The sequence below is a fragment of the Apis mellifera genome, linkage group LG8, assembly GCF_003254395.2.
Source record: "Apis mellifera strain DH4 linkage group LG8, Amel_HAv3.1, whole genome shotgun sequence".
NCBI classification, from domain to species: Eukaryota; Metazoa; Arthropoda; class Insecta; order Hymenoptera; family Apidae; genus Apis; species Apis mellifera.
The window spans coordinates 8412717-8432143 of NC_037645.1; the positions used below are offsets into that span (position 1 = coordinate 8412717).

Here is a 19427-nt window from a genome sequence, read left to right on the forward strand (position 1 = left end):
TATTTCTCTGGACGAACATAACCTCCCTCATGTGGCATATCTGAAGTAGAGCATTGCCGTCAAAACCTGATGTCGTGTCCCACTGTCATGTCACCGTAAAATTCGTAGGAATTTTGATATCCCGTAAGAAGCACGCTCGGAACGTACATTTTGTATTATTATCGACCCCTATTTGATCGATCATTCATTCTCCTCTCGCGTCGCGACATTTTTAGCCCTGACAAGGACTAAAAATTTCTCTCCATACACGGAAAAAATGATGTGCAGGCAATTGCCATCTATATCCTTGCGCTAATCTTTGCGATTCTGCAGATCGATTGCATGGGGAAAGCGGTTATATGAGCAGTCCCGAAAGAGGTGGAGGAGTTGGTTCTGGAACGGGAAGATACCCACCCGGCCCCTACAGCGCAGGAAGCAGCTACGAGGATCCGTACTATTCGCAATATTCGGGCACTGTGACACCTGTCATTGACGAGGAAGCCAGGTAACCGGAGTTTCACAATATATCTTTTTAGTTGTTTCGTCATCTCGCTTCATTGGTAGTCTGATTTCAATCATTTAAATCTTTCTTCATCATTTTCATATAAGATGAATTGTAAAATTGTCTATTTGTAAAATTGTTGCCAAACAAAATACGGTTTATTTTATTTATTTATAAATTAAGTAGTAATGATATATAACTAGGCGTACATCTGGATATAAACAGCTAGCTGACTTCGGGTCTGTTCGGTAATAGTCGGGCGCAGTCGACTAAAGAGATCTTCCGATCTTACCCGAATATTTCCGAGTCCGTTCCGAGTCTCCTAACGTTGCGATATTTCATATTGAAACAATTCATCTTATGCATCGAAATTATATTTACAAATTTCGTGTATGCAAATAAGATTAAAAAGAAAAGAATCACAACGCGTGCGAAAGGATAGATAATTCGTGACTCGAAGAGAAAAATCGTTGTCGCGAATGATTTGTGGATGGCTGATAGCGCGGATACGTATATCTCTGTTGTGGGTGGTGCAGCGATACGGAGCTGTTGGAGGAATCGTACAGCCTTTACGGTGTGAAACCGCCAGGCCGTCCACCGTCCGGTCCTCCGCGATCTCCGTTTCCCCCAGGGGCACCACCACCTTTGCCACCTGGTAGTCAGAGCTACGACGCTACTCGGTACTGAGCTACCTTCTCTAATTTTCGATAGAGTCGCGATACATATATAAAATGTACATAGACGAGTCCGGATTCCGCGTTCAGCCCTTTGGATCGGAATCCAGGGTCTGATCGTGGCCGGTCGCACCTACTTAATGTTATGTATCGTCTGGTTAGAGTATATATATATATACGAATGCGCTTGTGTATGCGTCCTCGTCGTCGTTCTCGTCGTCGTCATCGTCGTCGTCTATAGATATACCACGACCACCGTTCCAAGGGAGAAGGAAGGAAACGATATTCGAATCTATCACGCCAGAACGGAGGATAGCGAAAGAGTAACGACTATGGAAAGTGAAAAGTGTGCTAGCTTCCCTCATCTCCCTTAGCCCCGGTTATTTATACTCGTTCACTGTCCGTTCGTGCCTGTGTGGATAATATTCCACGATATCCCGCGTTTCGAGTTCATCGATCGACATTCTCGTCGATTCCATTAAGCCGGGGAAGCTTGCTCGCTTTGAAACAAATGGCACATTAGCGTCTAGATATATGGCCACGAATTTGTCCATTTACGCGACCACAAATTGTTCCTATCTTCCCTGTATTATAATGATTTAATTACTATTGGATTATTGAAATAAGAAAAATATAATTTCCTTTTTTCTTTTTATATTTTATCGTGATAATATTGTTTTAATCAAATCGTTATAATTTTTACACGATTATATTTAAATTGATTTTAAGTTTTAAATAGGTAAATAATTTTTATCTCGGTCTATCTGTTTTATCTAGATTTTTCTGTTTCTCTCCTTTTTATTCTTATTGATGCATGCGATAACACCGCGAATCAAATAATAGCGATCAATTCGTGGAAATGGATGTTACCGTATCTCCGTGCTCGGCTTTTTCGTTGAAAAATACGAATTCTCCCCGGAACGGGTGTTGTTTCGTTCGGTGCATGTTATATAGTGTATACTCGAGGCATGCATGGAAACAGATAAGCTGCGTTCAATGGTGGAAACGCAGAGTTCTCCGTTCGGGATTCGAGGAAGGCGATCGACTTTTGAAAATGAAAATTCAAATTTTCTCAAATAAACGTATATACGCTATGGCGTATGTGACGACAATTATTTTTGGGGAAAAATTGGCGTCCCTTTCGATGATATACTACTGCGTACATGGTACTGTGGATCACACGGTGGAATGTAGCATGCCGATTAGCGGTCGTAGAAAGAATGTGTATATCGAGCGCTTTTGTGTATAGCGTTCTAGCGACAGTAGGCTTTAGAAGTAATAATCTCGCGGGTTATGCGCAACGATTCTTGCACGCGACTCTGAATTATCGTCAATTGATATTTTTCTTATATGTATAAGCATACCATATGCATCCTGTGGAACGCTTTTTTGGAAAGACACACCAACGTGTTTCGATCTTAGACCTAGAATTTGTTTCGTTCGATCCTTGGTCCCGCCATCTAGCGGGAGCCGGGAATATTATTCGTGTTAATATCGATTAACCGATATCTGCTTCGTTCGTTGCTCTAGGATAAGGGTAGAGCACATGGAGAGACAGTTGGCCAACCTGACAGGACTAGTGCAGAAAGCTCTCACCCATGCACCGCACACGAGCCCATCACCACGTGATTACTTGCAAGTTCCCGCGGGACGTGATCCTTACGCGAGAGGGCCAGGTACGTTATCGCTCGTACGATCGCTTTTTTACCGACCTTTCTCTCCACTGTTCGCTCCAACGTCTGCGCGTAGTGTTTATATTTTTTTTCCTCCCGTTTTTTTTCTCGCGTTTATATCTCCGGTTTCTGCGAAAGGAACGTTGTTTCTTGTAGTTTTTTTCGCGTCGTTTTGTTTTCTTTCTTTCCTTCTTTCTCTCCTTCGGTGTCCTTCGATCCATTTTTCTCTTCCCGTTTATTTTCAATCAGTCTCTTGCGTTTTCGCCTACCGATTCGCCTCGACAAGAAATAAATCTATCCTTTCTGTCCATTATCGCGTCTCGTCGATACGAACCATTATCGCATTATTTCTTTTCGATTCGATCTTTCGTCGCACTTAGAAACACTAGAAGCGTTAGCTCGTTTCGTTGAACGGATTTTATTCTGCGACGCTTTACCGCCTCTCTCCGTTCTCTCTCTCTCTTTCTCTTTCTCTCTGTCTGCGTGAATGTTCATCCATCCTTCCCGCCCCCCCCCCTTCTTTAGCTTTTCTTCGATCGTTCGCCGCGTTCTCTTCGACTCTCCCTCTTTCTAAATATCGTGTTAGACGATAAAAACCAACTGGATTCGATTTTATATCCGCATCGAAGAAAGCGGAACAGACATCCGTAAGGGGGCTGTCTGCGAAGCTTACATCTTTGATTAGATGTAAAGATAGGTTTTCGCACCACGATTTATGCGATGGCAGTGGTATAATGATGTCCGCGTATCGAATTTTTTTTTTTTTATAACTTTTTCATGAATTACTTGATTGAATGATGGAAAACGAGATAAAAAAAGATTGATGCAATTGTTACTACTGCTACGTGTAACGCGGTGTTAAAAAGTTTCCTGAAACCCTGCTGTACAACTGCTTTGTTATTCCGACTGACGCACACACCAGGCGCCGGGGACGAGTTCGACAAACATTCTAGCTCCAGCTCTGCCTCATTGCCAGGTGTGTCTTCTTCATCTTCTTCTATCTTTTTTTTTCCTTCGAATCACTGTAACCGCTATATACATAATATTTTATATTATACTTATAATACTCATATGTTATTTATTATTCTTATTGTTATTCTTATTCTTATTATTCTTAATATGATTATTAATATTATATATTTACTATTTATTATTATTATATATATATATATATACTATTACTTACTATTATTATTACTTATACAAATTTTATAATAGTGCCCTACCAGTTTAACCAGTATAATTAAAACGGTTCTCCTTTGTAAAATTCAAGTGTCTCAACCTGCCGTTACAGATGACTCGTACTTAAGGACTGACGTAAAACCACCAAAGTTAGGCAAAGGTGCGGTTCACAAGATATACACGTTTCTCCTTATTACCCGTGCACCATATGTATTGTCGCCATATTTTTTTCTTCGCAGTAATCTCAACGGCTATCGAGCACTGCACGCGCTTTCTCTCTCTCTCTCTCTCTCTCTTTTCTCTTTTTCCCATCCCTTGCCTCGCCTACTTTCCATCTTCGCTTCTTTCGTCTCTCGCATCCTCTACAAGCACAATACGCACATTTTTCTATTTGCACCGACCTCTCCTTACTTTCGTCGCTGTATCTCGTTATATTAGCCGACTGCGATTCACCTCCGCATTGAAAAAAAAAAAAATCCCCAACCCGTATCGGTTTCTCCGGTTCGAGACATTTCCATCCGCTTTCGATCGATCTTATAATTTTTACAGGAAACGGATTCGAACCGGTTTCCTTTTCAATCAAGATTTTGCGCTTTACACTTTCTTATTAATGCACGAACATCGAAGTGAACATCCACGCTCACTTTCGATTCCGCCTCGTTTTATTAGCACGTATATAGTAATATTCGGATTTGTGGCCATATAAATTCGTCTTTTACACGACGAGTATAAAAGCTATCTATCGCCGTCAATTTTATTGCTCTACCTAGTCACGTGATCTTACGTGAGATCATATTGGCCAATTAGAGATCCAGTTCTCTGGATTCGCGGCCGCGGATTGGTACACACGTCCCGAATAGTACCGAACATTGCCGAACGATGGCCACACGTCCGAACGTTACCGGTATTTTCGTTTGAAATATTGTCGCGCGCACGCTGTTCCGCTGTTAATCATAACCTATCATTGGCACGAATTCATAAGAAACATTCTCTGATCATCCTCTATTCCAGACAAGTCGGTGTCGTTTGAAAAATCAGTGTCCTTCAGTGATGAGCCTCCAGACATGAATTCTCCCAAGCAACATTCCCCGCAGCACGCAGGTAACGGTTATCTCACAATGTGTAAATTATTATTATTATTATTACTATTACGTTTCTTCTTTTTTTTCTTTTTTCTTTTTTTTTCTTTTTTTTTTTGCTAAGCACGCTCCTCTCGGAGAATCGAATTACGTTCCATTTGTGAAACGAGGGAGAAAAAATGGTGGAGCAGCGATTTCCACCGAAGAATTATCATCGAAATTATACGAAAGTCCAGCTGGGTCAATGACGTTCTTAACGTAATTACCTCCGTCTTTCGAGTCGAAGGAAAGAAAATCGTGGACAATCTGTTCCTTCTCATTATTCGGTCTTCGGGTCCGTAATTACAAATCGATGGTTTCGCAAACTGCACGGATATCACGAGCCGAATTGAACGAATCAGGAGAAGAGCTCTGTTTTCCCTCGAATGCTGCAGCTCCACCGTTTTTTCGCTCTCGAAGGATGAGATGCGCTCGAAAGATTAATCGAGAGATCGAAATCCTTGTCGAGGAGTACTTTACTACTAACGCAATAATCTCTAACGACTTCTCGTGCAATGCCTTCCATCACGACTAGCGGACACAAAACCAACGAAACCGGCGATCAAATCCTCCACGTTGCCGAGGATGTCTTCGCAAGGTAAAGCTGTTTCGTGTTTTTTTTTTACGCTTCCACACCCCTTTTGTGTCTGTCTCTGTCGTTGCCACCATTTGTTCTTTGCGATTAACCGCTCGTCTCGATTATCATCCTATATACACACATCCTAATGTTTCTCAATTCCTCTATTTGTTTCGTTCGGTTTTTGGTCCGCAATTAAGTGTGTTTAATAATTCAAGGTACGGTGTATATTATTATATCCAATTTATTTCTTGTTTTAATCGTTCGTGGACAGTCTTCTAACCACCATCCAACGCGCACAATCTCTTGTCTGCCGACTCGAAATCGAGATGCTCGGAAAGCGATATCTCACGTTTTTTTGACGATGCATAATGAGAGTCGATAGTGAGTATACATCTCGAAGGCGAAGAATTATTTAATATTTATTTAATGATAAATAAATTTTACATTCATGTTCTTTATATATTGATCAAGAAACCATATATGAATATACATCAATATTTAATGAATAAATTTTCGTGTTTATTTTTCTTCTTCTATAAAATCGACCCTTCGGTGTGCGTTAAATAAATCGATCCGTGTATCGAGGCACAGTAAAAATTGAAAAATTACACACGATATGAATTTTAAGTAAAATTTTCAAAATTTTTATTTTATTTAATTTTAACAATATATAATATCTCTCTTGTTTCTCCAATTCAACTTTATGATACTCGCTTGCCCATATTACAATAATGTCATTCATAACGAGATGTACATTCACTTTTAACTCTCACTGGAAATAACGTAACTCGGATAATCACGCTTTCTGACGCAATCTCGTAGCTCGATCGCATCGCATATATCTGTAGCAAGAAAGGATTATATTATATTATCCTGGGACTCGAGAGGATAACTCAGAGGTAAAACATCCTTAAAAAAAAACGCATGTTCATCTATCCTTCGTTCGTCCATTTTTCTCTTCCTTCGACGAGTATTCCAATGAAATAACGTCACGATAAAAATGTACGACTAGTCAACACTTCCTTCGCTCGTATCTCCCGTGCACCATCCCCCCTCTCCCCTCGCCCTCCGCCCTTTGATCGTGCGAAAGGCGTCGCATTTAACGAGTGACAAGTGGCGTCGATCTGCCCGAATTCAGTCGTCCAACCCTTTGAGGCACAGTATTGGTATCGGTCGAATTAAAGTCGAAGTCAAATAACGCCACCGATTGATAGAAAATCGATTACGATTAATTCGACTAGCTTCTAAAAATTTCACACATCTTCTTAATAATGATTAATCGATAATTCTTAATTCTTAATTCTTGTTTCGATGAAACGAAAAATATTTTGCTTTCCTTGATAAAAAAAAATGACTCAAATTCATATAATTTTCTATCTAAAATCTTTCTATCTTTATATTTTCTTATGAAAGTTGATATCGAATTATTAATATTAAGAGATTGGTAGAATTAAAATTCTCATTATATCACTCTTTCCACTAATAAAACTCTAATAAATATTTCAACCTTGATTTTTATTACTTCGATAATATTTTTAATAAATTTTTATATATAAATTTATATTTAATAAATTTTTATCGATTTAGTAATATTATCGATAAAGTAATTAAAATCTCGATATACGTAAGGATAATTCTCGCTGTGCCTTCACTGCTCGGTCGGTAATCCCTGCCCCTCTCTGATCGTTCAATTTCATTGATCACAGCCCTCCCCTATCTCGAATTACGCCTCTTCCCACACCCAGATTAGATTAGATTAGATGAGATCCGATCCGTAAGGAAACGAGGATCAAAGCTGGACGATCGAGTTGGACGATTTTCGCACGGTTCAACGGGCGGAAATCCCCGTACGCTTTGTAATTACCACGCGTGAGCACGATGAATCGTGCGAAATCGGCGTTACGTATATGCGCACAGGCGAGCGAGAAACCGGAGTCGTTTTGACGCATGATCGTATCAACGTTTCAGAGAGAGACAGGCATAAACCTACCCCGCCGCCGAAACCGGCCGCGCTGGTTGCCGGCCAATACGTATATCGGGACATGGCTTTGACACCGGAAATGTACAATCAGCTGAGAGGCTTGCAGAAAAAGGCCAAGGATCTGAGGCAAGAAGTTAGGAACTTGAGGCGCATGTCTCAGGCTCAGGCGCACACCATACGGGAGACCATTTTGGATACGTTCATTACCATCAGGTATATATGTATATATGTGTGGGTATGTGTCAGGATCAGGTGAAATAAGGTCAGAGTATTTTTGATTCTCTCCCTGTGCCAGGAATAATATTAAATTGATGCTAAAATATTATTTGAAGCGATTCTATATTTATTTTAAGGTATATATAATTTTGAAAATATTTTTGAATTATTTGATTTATTTTAATTTATTTTAAATATTATTGCTAGAAATAATGATTCGAATTCAATATATTTAGAGACTTTCTATAGTTTAGATTATTTAAAATTTGTTCCTAATTTCTTTCAGTGCCTTGAATAATAGAAACTCTTAAATTTAAACTCTTAAACAAGACTAAAGTATTTTACTTTACTGCCAAAATTTTATTTTAAATCAAATGGAAAATCTAAGATCTAAATAGTAACTAGTACAATAAAACAGAATGCTTGTTAGTTATACATCAGTATTTTTTAAAGCTAAATTATGTACTCTCTGTATATTGGTAAGCAAAGTAATTACTGATTAATTGTTAGAATCAAATTATAATTATGAATAGCGCAAAATCAATCTATAGAATTATTAGAATCTATCTATTCTAATTTATATTGGTTGTTGTAGGACAATGTTGCTGTCGTGCGGCGACGCAGCCTGGGACGCGGAGAAGATTCGACTAAGCCGCGAGGAGGACCTCTACAGGCAGGAGATGTTGAGGCTGGTAAAAGATCTAACGTAGGTGTCTCGTTGTTTCTCATTTTCTACCAGATATATACTCTATACACTAACATCTATCTTTCAATGGTTGCAGCGAGCTGGAAAACACGGTGGAGGAACTACGTGGCAATGTCATAAATAGAAAGACTAGAGTGAACATGTCGGATGTGGAGAACATGGCCTTGATAATGAGCAAATCTAGGTAAGAGAAGGAAGAAGAGGAAACTCTTCTATATAGAAAAAAAATACAATCTGAAAAATTGTTGGTTATAATACACGCTGTATTTCAGCAAAACGGTAGCGGATCTAAAGGTGCGATTCCCAAGTTTACAAGAGGGTATGAAAGGTCTGTTGAGTTCTGAAATGGAGATGGTTGTGCGAGCGGAAAAGTTCCTCAAGGAAGAGCCAGAACGATTGGAGTCGGCGTTGAAACGTTGCAAAAAGCTCACAAGTACCCTCGTGACGCTCAAACGGTAGGTATAACATTTCCTCTTCATTAACGGATTCTATTCTGGATGATGAACGAATTTATCGTGAAAGGGTTTAAAAGTGTTCCAACTCGGTGTTTGTTAAAATATTCATTCATTCGTGTGTTCGGTAGTTTGGCGTCGGTGCAAGAGCAGCGATTACCAAACGCAGCAGCGAGCATAGACGCCGAAGAGACGCCACCAATAACACCAACCTCTGCTCAACATTCCAAGGTAATGCTTCATTTACCCCGCTCGCTCGCTCGCTCGCTGACTTTTATTTCTTTTTCTCTTTCAGTTTCTATCTATCTATCTATCTGTCTATCTAATCTATCTATCTATCTATATATATATATCTATCTATGTATCTATTTATCTTTCTATCTATCTATCTATCTTTCTATCTTCTTATATTTCTAACTATTGAGTCTCTTCTCTCTGTTTTTCCTTTCTTTTTCTCTCTGTCTCTCTTTCTCTCATCTATCTATTAATCTATCTATTTATTTGTCCATATCCCTGTTATTCAAGGCCCAACCTGGATCCTCGTTCAACATTTCTCTCGGCTGTTTCCGTTCCAGTGGTACTGCCCGATGCATGACAAGTTTCCTGAAACCTACCACGATCCTCGTCCAGTTTGTCGCGCTTTGAAAACCTTCTGCCCCCTTCCGAGAAGGAATAAAAAGAAAGAGAAGCCTTTGATTTAATTCTTGGCGAAAGTTTGCGTATCGTTGATGAGATGACAAGAGGCACGGAGCATAAATGCAGTTTCGCGTCACCTTTTACCTATTTTACCCGCGGCTGTGTCGAAAAATCTTTGAAAAAACCGATGTACGTATTCCTTTCTTCGTCACACGCTTGTTTAAAGAGAAACGATCGACTAAAACGTCTTCGAGAAGCGTGATACATCGCGTGATACGTCGGAAAAGAAAGAAAAGTGTGGCCCAACCCTTGGAAAACAACTAGTCGTCTCGTTTCATAATGTAGACGCGTGAGAAACACCAGTCCATGCTTTGTAGATCTATCTTTGCCTAATCGAGTAAAACGATGTGGTATTTTGCAGTGACGTACGTTTAATCCGACTACCGCTTAACCCCCCGTATCCTATTATGCTAAACAGCGCATGCAACGAGTGACATAGAATTTTGTCTATATATTTTTATATATATATATATCTGTATACATAACTATATGTATATATCGTATTTCTTTGTATTGGTACACTCTCGTCTATTCTTGTATGCGTAACGTATACATACATACATACGTGTGTATCCATGCGTGCATTCGTGATGTATTATCTTTCACGGATTCGAACGGCACCTAACATTGCGTGCAACGAATTACACTTGCTTGATTCACCCGTATTATCCGTCGGTAAAAAAGAAATTTCGAGCGTGTCTCGAAATGATTTTATTTTCGACATCCGTTCACTCTCGACGACAATGCCTTTTTCTCTATTATATTCAAGTTCGAGGCCCATGTTACATTCTTCGTGCGTTTTCTCTTCCTCGTGATCCTCTTGGATCTCACGATTCTCGGAAAATAATTTTCTGAATCTCTGTACGAAATCTAATGTAAACCTTTCCTCGATACGAAGCGAGGTTATATCTCGTTTCAAGAACGAAGCACGAAGTTGCACGAAAATATACGATCTCATACGATCCCTACTACTGACTCTCGAGCCTTATTACGTGCCTTAGTGGTGAAAGAATTGGGGCAGTAACGCCGGATACGCGCGTCTCTTTGACCCATCCTTAACTGAGAATCGGTGTCGCGCGAATCTTCCTCCAAACTTTTTTGTCTTTATGTGACATAGACCCTTCCACCCTAATCAACCCCCACAACCAATATTTTCAGTGTTTGCTGTGTCCCGATAGTATAGATATTTTTTATAAATTTAGCAGCGTATGATGTGACAAAACGGGTTTCGGTCGTCGAGCAAAGAGAGAGAGTCACACCTGCCCGCGTGTGTGCTCTCCTGCACTTTATACCCTTTTTTCTCTGCAACCCTTTTGTATCTGCATTCGGATGACCGCGAGTGCCGGCGACCGTGTTTTGTCAGATCATTCTCAGTGTTAGTTGTGAATTAAGGAAAACGAAAAAAAAAAAAAAAAAAAAAAAAAAAATCTGCGTCGCGACGGAATTAAAAAGAGCGTTTATTCCCATATATAATAATTACATATTATTATGTAAATATATAATTTTATATATTTGTAATTTTTTTTTTTTTTTAATATCTCGTTCGAGATATAAAGAGACGAATCTGAAGTGACGGATTGGACGAGAGCCTTGTTGCCGTGCTCGGTGTCATCCTTTCGTCCGTCTGTCTGTCTCTTTTTCTCTCTTTCCGTCAAATACGAGCGAAGCGAGAGGTTCGATCGGTACTAACGATAATGATGATGATGATGATGATGATGATGATGATCATGATGATGATGATGATTTTGACGCCACTCCTTGACGATTAATAAGCGACGCGGGTTATATGCAGAAGCTGTGTCTCGTACAGCGATTATTAGATTGTTTTTTTTAAAGAAATATATATATCTCTCTCTATATATATATATAATATTTCTCTCTGTCTCTATTTTCCTTTTTTAATAAGAACTATAAAACGCAGGTTACAGGCTACAGATAGTGAAAATGATATTAATTTTTTAGTATGGCTGGAAGTGGAGTACTAACTTCAAGGAGGCCATACAGACCAGTCATGAGTAATTTTTTACTGATTCATATTTATAAATTATTAATTATTAATTATTATTATTATTATTAATATTTCTACTTTATTATTATTATTATTATTACCGTTATTATTCTGTACTATTTTATATACTATATATACCTATATATATATAAATATTCACATAACCCAACGCATATACATAACAACACTCGTTTCATTCACACTGACATTACCTACTACCATACCAAACACATCCATGTACACACGTGTTTATATATATATATTATATATACTCCTTTTTTGTCGGTATGATGTCTGCCGCACAAATCGTCATTATATACTGTTCATATTACATATAATTGTCTACCCTTTTCACGACGCTCGAAGCATTTTGCCAAATTCGTCCCGTTATTTTCTCTCTTTTTTTTCTTTTCTTTTTTTTTTTTTTTTTTCTCTCTCTCTTTTCTCTCCCTTCGTATACGCGTCAAAAGAACGTTTATTAGGCGGTAGCGAGAGAGAAAGCAAAAAAAAAAAAACTTTTGTTCTGGAAGTTTGGCTGAATTCTTCTCCGTCGTTTCTCCGTATTTAACACGCGTGATACTTTGTTGTTCGAAAAAATTCGATTTTTTTTTCTTCGCCGCTAGAAGGAATGGGGATAAACGCGCGCGGGAATGAGTTTCTCTCTCTTTCTCTCTCTCTCTCACTCTCACTCTCACTCACTCACTCTCTCACTCACTCTTCGCATCGAGGACAAATATATATATATCCGCAAGAAGTTGTCTGACCCGCGCCGGCTTATACCACTGAAAATCCGTCTCACCGTGCCCGCGCGTTGCGTTGTTTGCATCTTACCGACACTCACCACAACCCTTTTTAGAGCTTTGTTAACGTTTCTCCCGCTATATCCCAGTGCTTTTTCAGACCCGACACTTATCGGCAGAGAACACACTCAATCACGCACGAAACGTTTTATCACGGGATTTATTATATATATAAAAAAAAAAAATAAGAAAAGATAAACGCGCAATTAAATCCTCGGCTGTTTGCTACGCGCTACGCGCCTTACGAGCTCTCACTTGGCCTTCTCGCAAAACCTTCTTGTTATATAATCACTATTGTATTATTGTATTTACAGTTTTTTATTTACTCTCTAGATGCATACTTTTTTTTTTTTTTAGAACGTTTTGTATGTATGTATATATTAAATATATATATATACATATATAATATATATATATTCGGATCGTCGTTCGAATCCCGAATTCGATAACGCGTATAACCATTTCGCCATCGAAGGATAATGATGAAGAAAAAGTAATACCATTTAGATTGCCATTTCGCCTCGTCAGACACGCACCAATCCATTTCTTATAGTAAGGTGTAACAACCCTTGACCCTTGGTCTCTGTTCTCGACACACAAGGTTTACATTGGATTTCCCGAGATTATATTCGCAATCAAATCAACCATTAATTGACGATGATCATCACGACGGCGGATGAGAGATAGGCGCGTGATATCATCGTCGAACGCGCGCAATTGCTCGTCCCTCATTCGATCCTTGACGCCCTCTCTCTTCATCATCTGCATTTTTCGCTTCCGTATATAATACATCCATCTACGGGGAGAGAAAAGAAAGAATTTCTCGTGGAAAAGCTCGAATCGAGATTTACGATATTTTTCTCAGCACAAATCATCTTAAAAGATGATTTTCACGATCGAGATCTTCGAATGATTCGACGATGGATCGTCAATTTTTTTTTTTTTTATTTCATTCGTCGATTCATTCGTCGCAAAAATCGATCGATTATTGATTCGTATTTTAAATTCGAGCGTTCATCAAAAAAAAAAAAAAATTTCCGTTGCTTGGTCGAGTTATGATTTTGCAGACTTTTTGGGAACCATTTCACTGTGCTTGGATTACGCACAACTCGATCATCGTCATCATGCCATTATCATTCTTCGCCTCTAATTTTTTTTTTTCTTTTTTTTTGGTCATTTGTGTCTATTCGACTCATCCAATCACGTTGCTTTCGATTCTTGGAATTAATGTCAACTCGCCGACACCACCACCCCCATGTTTCACTTTCGTTCACCTTGTCTCATGTCTCTGTCAAACGTATCGATTCGATGTCGTCGCCACTTCGTTCACACATGCTTTGTACACACGTTCCTTTTTCTCTTTTTCTTCCTTCTTCCTTCATTTCTCTCTTTCCTTCTCTCTCTATTTATCTATCTATTTATCTATCTCTCTATCTCTATCTATCTCTATCTCTTTATCTCTTTTCTTTTTTCTCTGACTTATTTACACGCGCGCGCGCGCCTCTTCTCTCTCTCTCTCTCTCTCTCTCTCTCTCTCTCTCTCTCTCTTTCAAATCCGTAAATATGTACTGCCTTACTATAAGGATTGGACCAAGTTATGACTGTGTATCTTTGATCGGCCAAATTATTTTTCGTACATTACTTTTATACCGTGTACATACTTGTGTTTCTTTTTTCGACCAGACCACTCGTCTTCGTCTATACTTTGAAGCATGTTCCTCCGTATACGTAAAGGAATGCGCGCGTCCCATACGCGCAGCATGCGACATGCACGTACTGCGTGAACGTATACTGAACCATTCTCAAGTATTTGGCCACTTGGTGGAATTGGATTAAAAATATGTTCTCTTAGTGTCCAACGTGTATAGTAAATGTATTGTAAATATTGTAGAAATCTATTATTGATTAATATTATTGACGTGTAGAAATTTTTTTTTATCTTCTATCACGTGATGTAATTCTATTACACTTTTTTTCCGATTTTTCGCTATATTCATTTCGATCCATTTCAATCCCTTTTCGATTCAGTTTACGTCCAGTGAGTATGATGTTGTTCGTTAATTTTGAATTTATTGACCTTTTATAATAATTTTTAATAACCTTTTTTATAATAATTTCGTTACACACTTATTATATTATATTGAAGATCATTATCTTGTTTCTTCGACTATATCTTGTGTATTATATGTACGTATTATTTCGATTATATTTTATATATTTTTCCAATACAACGAACATGGCCAAATACGGATGGGCGATAGTGTACATATGCTAACACGCGTAATGGAATCGCCTAATCCGCGATCTCCGTTTGCTCTGCACGTCGACTTAGCGTGTAGCCATGCATGCTCGTTTGAGCTTCGTTTTTTGCCAAACAAAAAAAAGATGAATGTCGGGGCATGCGTTTCGGATATCGACGGCACAAACCGAAAAACGAACATTTTTTCATCCATTCCTTTCCGTTTAAAATTGCGGATTTTTTTTTTCCTCATAGTTAGTAAAAATACTATACGATTTCGTCGATGCCCGAACACACTCCTCGAATCGCACGGCTTTCTTTTTTGTACACGGACTGACAAAGAGAACACGGATGATAAATGCGGGACGAGAGTGCGAAACAGAACCGCATGGTGGCGTCCATGGCGGCCATTTCTGTTCGCGAAAGTAACGACATCTCGCGACTAGCCAGCCGATCGAAATGGCTCAATCTGATTTTGGATTTTTGATTTTTGGTTTCTCTGTTTTTTTTTTTAAGTTGACTAATACTGGACAACAATCGATGCCAAATGTAAAAGAGCCCCAAACGAGTACTGACTTGTAACACGCACAACGCACGCACAAAACGTATAACCCCAGACCGCAGGTAACTATCTAACGGAATTAATACGTATATTTTACCATTGATTTATATTCTATCTTTGCGCTCACGACTCATCGACTCGCATCGTTCGATCGATCTCGCGCCTTCCGATTTCTCGGTCATCCTACTTTTTCGCCTGTTTTTCACGTTTTTTTTCTCACTATCACGCTCTAGCCCTCGATCGCTCACCATTGTCTCACCAGCACTTTGCATGCATAACATATTCGCGCACATTTCACTATTACTGGCATGACGTAGCGATAAGCGAATGGTCGATCCACGATCTGTTGTCGCACGATCACGGTGCGTCTTTACCAAATTTTTCCACTTAAAATAAACATATATTATGTATCTTTTTAATACAACTTTCAATTCCATGTTCCAATCTCGTATTGAATCTCTTGATGACGCACCATTTTCTGCGATGCATCTCGACGTCGTCGAAAGTTGATTTAGGGAACATAGTCATTACCATTTTTTTATCTCTATTCTATTTTTTTTTTTTCTTACGACACAACTTTCGACGATCGATCGAGCCTCCATCCGCGCCTTGCAAGACGCCGCGCCGAACTGGTCCAAAGTTAGCCGAGCTTGTTCGGCGCCGCGTCGAAGGAAACACTTGCATCGTCGCGTTCTTGGAGAGGAAGAGGATGGGCTTTGATAACCGGTATCATCCACGTATCGAACGCAGGCAGCTGCCCCTGTGCCAGCGGAACGCACTGTCGTGGGGTCAGCGAGCGTCATCGGGGGAGGGCCCCACACTCACGAACCACCCGCCACCCATCAGCAGCGTCCGGAGAACGCACTCGACGCTCTGTTAGACGAGCTGCAGACGTTCTCGAGGCCAAGCTCGCAACTCGGCCACACTCAAGGATCCTCGACCATGCTATCGGAACTGGGCAGGTCGGGCAGCAGAGGAGACGCGACTGGGGCGACGGGCGTTGGAACGACTGGCCGACCGCCGTGTATCTCCGATATAGGAAGGAAAGGAAGCGTAGATTCGACGAGTGGAATTTTGCCAAGCGGCGGGACACTGGTTCCTGTCGGAGGACCACAGACCACGGGTGGAACGCTACGTAGATTGCACTCTTATCCGTCTAGCTCGGACACAGACACGTCACCTCCCATAGCGAGACTACAGGTGTCTCTGCAGGAACAACCGAGCTTGCCTACGTTGCCGCAAGGTTTCGTCCCGGGACAGAAGCCGCCGGTACCCGAGCGAAACGCAGAATTGCTTCAATTGGCCAGCGCGAGGAGAGTCCCACCCCCTCCACCGCCGCGTACTAGTTCTAGATCTCCATTGGCTAGTCCGACCAGTCCTCAGTTGCCACCTAGAAATCATTCTTGCAACTTACAGAGCGCAAATGCAACGCTGCGAAGGCCACCAGCGCGCGGTACTCTACCGGTGAAAGAAGGAAAGCCTCCGATGGCCTTACCAACAGAGCAGCCAGGAGGATTGGGTTCCACGCTAACTTCCACAATCGGCGGTTCTGCACTGGAGACAACGTCGAGTCCGGTGCTTCACAATAATTCAACCAGTTCTCAATCATCGGCCGTGCTATCCACCAGTAACTCGAGTTCCTGTGAGAGCGTAAACTCGCAAGAGGGTCTGCAGAGCAAGAAGGGAAGACAGGAGCAGCTAGAACAACGGCATCAGGAACTGCTGCGTAAACAGAAAGCTCTGCAAGAACAATACGCGAGATTACAACAATTGCAGAGGAACACCGCGGGCCTGACCACCGTCCCGCCTGCGCCGCCTGATCTCTTGAAAAAGACAGGCTCGGAGAGCAATCTGTTGGCCAAAATGGGCCTAGGACTGAGCACCGCCAGCTCGGGTTCTCTAACAAGTCTGACCGTGAAACCCTCTATTCCTCAGGAGGTTTCTGTGGATAGCCTGCGAACGCGACAGGAAGAGGCGAATGAACATCAACCGGTGTCGACCGCGAACTCGACGTCCAATATAGAAAGTGGCAACGCTGCAATGGCCAGCACAAGCGACTCGAATGACAGTCAGCAGATCGCTAGCGTAATTTCTGTGGGAACCGCGATCGTTTCTACCGCGGCGTCATCTGGTAACAACAACGCGAGTACGACCACTACAACCACTACCAGTAAGATCTACGAAACAGATATTCTGTGACCGAGAAGCCGTTCGTTGCTCGAATCGAGCGTTAAAGTGGCTGCCGAAGTCGTGCTCGCGAGTTAACCGCGTTATTCCTCAGAATAGAAGGCGCGAATAGAAGGGAGATAAAAACTCGAGATGAAATAAATACGAATTAAAGTTTTGGTAAAGCACGAAAGACGAAAGATATTTCGTCGAAGGAGGTTAGGTTTCTGCGACGAATCGCGAAAGACATGCGATCTTGTCAGCTGGAAAGTAGAGTACAGCGTAGAGAACTTAGCGAGTCACGCGTAATTTATAATATCGATTATCATAATTAATAAACGATATATAGTATTAATAATCGTAAACGAAAAGCGCAATCTCTCTCTCGGAACGCATAATCCGGACGCATAATAATAATAATAAACGAGGCTGAGAGTGGTCTCCTCGTCACCTTTATTTGCGATCGTTAAGAATAGAAAAGAAAGAAAGAAAAAAAAAAAAAAAAAATTCGATGGTTCGAAGATCGAGTTCCTGGCCGCAAGATGATAGAATATCGTCGAGCGTATTAACCTATTGCGGCGACGATTGTGCCAAAACGGAGAGCGAAAGCCACTTATCGTAAAAAATATCAAACGACACGATTTGTCATCGATGCTCTCTTTCTTCGCGTTTTCTTCTCGAGTTCCATTAAGCTTCATTAACTTTCCCATGAGCGGACGAACCCTGACAGTCGCTAATAATCGGGGATTGTCGAATTATCATGCATACTTATGAATATATCTTAACTATATCTAAAAAAAAAAAAAAGAAAAAAAAGAACGATAAATTTATATACAAGAAATGCAGGAGTAAGAAAGAAGTTTCTATATTAAATGAATATTTAAACGAAATATAGTTAGATAGATAGAAGAACAGCAGATAAAAGAACGTATTACGCAAAAAACGCTGTAATGTTAAACTCAAAAAGGGCGTTCATTCCTGTTTGAGAACCGGCTATCTATGAAGTTGCACAAAGTGTTAACGAACGCGCTAACGAAATGAGCTATACGCGTATTTCTCTCCATATATTTACTTGTAAGTCACGGTGTGTGAAGCATTCTTCATGTGTTTCTAAGTAGCTTCGATCGGAAGAAGATATAACCTCGATTGAAAACACGAAGAATTGGAGAGCGATCGTTTCTCGTGTCGATTAAACGCATATTAGTTAACGGTATTCCGTTAATCTTCGAAAGATCGATTTTTTCGACGGACAATGGCAAGATTGAAAGGAACATTGCTCAATATTTACCGATCGAAAAATGCATCGAGTGTTTGCGACGCGCATGCGCGGCGTTTTCGTACCGTTCCACAACACGTTCCAAGATGCGTGCAGATTCTTTTCTCTTCAGAGAAATTCAGCAAAATCTGAACGAAATCAAAGTGTAAATTATTATTTAATGTATCGCGTTCTCTCGAATCGATCGTTTACTGATCGCTTTGCGAACTTATTGCCAACTTTATCGCTTTGCCTATCGATCGGTCGACCAATCGAATCTTAACACCTTTTTAATTGGCACTCTTTTTGGAACGATTCTACGGTCAACGTCGCGCCACTCGCGCCAAATGTTCATTCCTAATTCAATTAGCTGATTAAATTAATTCGCTTGAATCGCGTCAATTCGTTGATAGAGCATGTCGCAATTGTCACGCGCAAGTCTCAAGTTTCTGTCAGCCTTTGAAAGACGTCTTGATTTCTTTGTAAAGGTATTGGCGTTAAACGGAAAAAAAAAAAAATAAAAATAAAAAAAAAATAAAAAATAAAGGAAAAAATGCAGTAAGATTAAGTAATAAAATTAACAGCGGAATCCGCTGCTTTGTTATCGTAAAAAAAAGGACAAGGAGAACAAGTAAGAA

The 19427-nt window shown here is 40.3% G+C and overlaps 1 protein-coding gene across 28 annotated transcripts in view; it reads left to right on the forward strand.

The window, feature by feature from the left end:
- Window positions 1–19316, forward strand: part of LOC411277 — a 98145-nt gene extending 78829 nt beyond the window's left edge. For 7 of the 28 annotated variants that reach the window (XM_006564623.3, XM_006564629.3, XM_006564622.3 and 4 more), the window contains 13 exons: window positions 313–484; window positions 1006–1161; window positions 2686–2831; window positions 3751–3804; window positions 4102–4170; window positions 5022–5111; window positions 5664–5726; window positions 7677–7902; window positions 8501–8611; window positions 8688–8795; window positions 8884–9066; window positions 9195–9294; window positions 16119–19316. In XM_006564623.3, the coding sequence (XP_006564686.2) occupies window positions 313–484; window positions 1006–1161; window positions 2686–2831; window positions 3751–3804; window positions 4102–4170; window positions 5022–5111; window positions 5664–5726; window positions 7677–7902; window positions 8501–8611; window positions 8688–8795; window positions 8884–9066; window positions 9195–9294; window positions 16119–17567 (2927 nt within the window). In that variant the 3' untranslated portion in view covers window positions 17568–19316. Of the gene's footprint in view, window positions 1–312; window positions 485–1005; window positions 1162–2685; window positions 2832–3750; window positions 3805–4101; window positions 4171–5021; window positions 5112–5663; window positions 5727–7676; window positions 7903–8500; window positions 8612–8687; window positions 8796–8883; window positions 9067–9194; window positions 9295–9588; window positions 11157–11721; window positions 11775–15322; window positions 15431–16118 lie in introns of those variants that run through there. The other 21 variants (XM_006564627.3, XM_026442089.1, XM_006564636.3 and 18 more) reach the window with 18 other exon arrangements.
- Window positions 19317–19427: the final 111 nt, after the last annotated feature.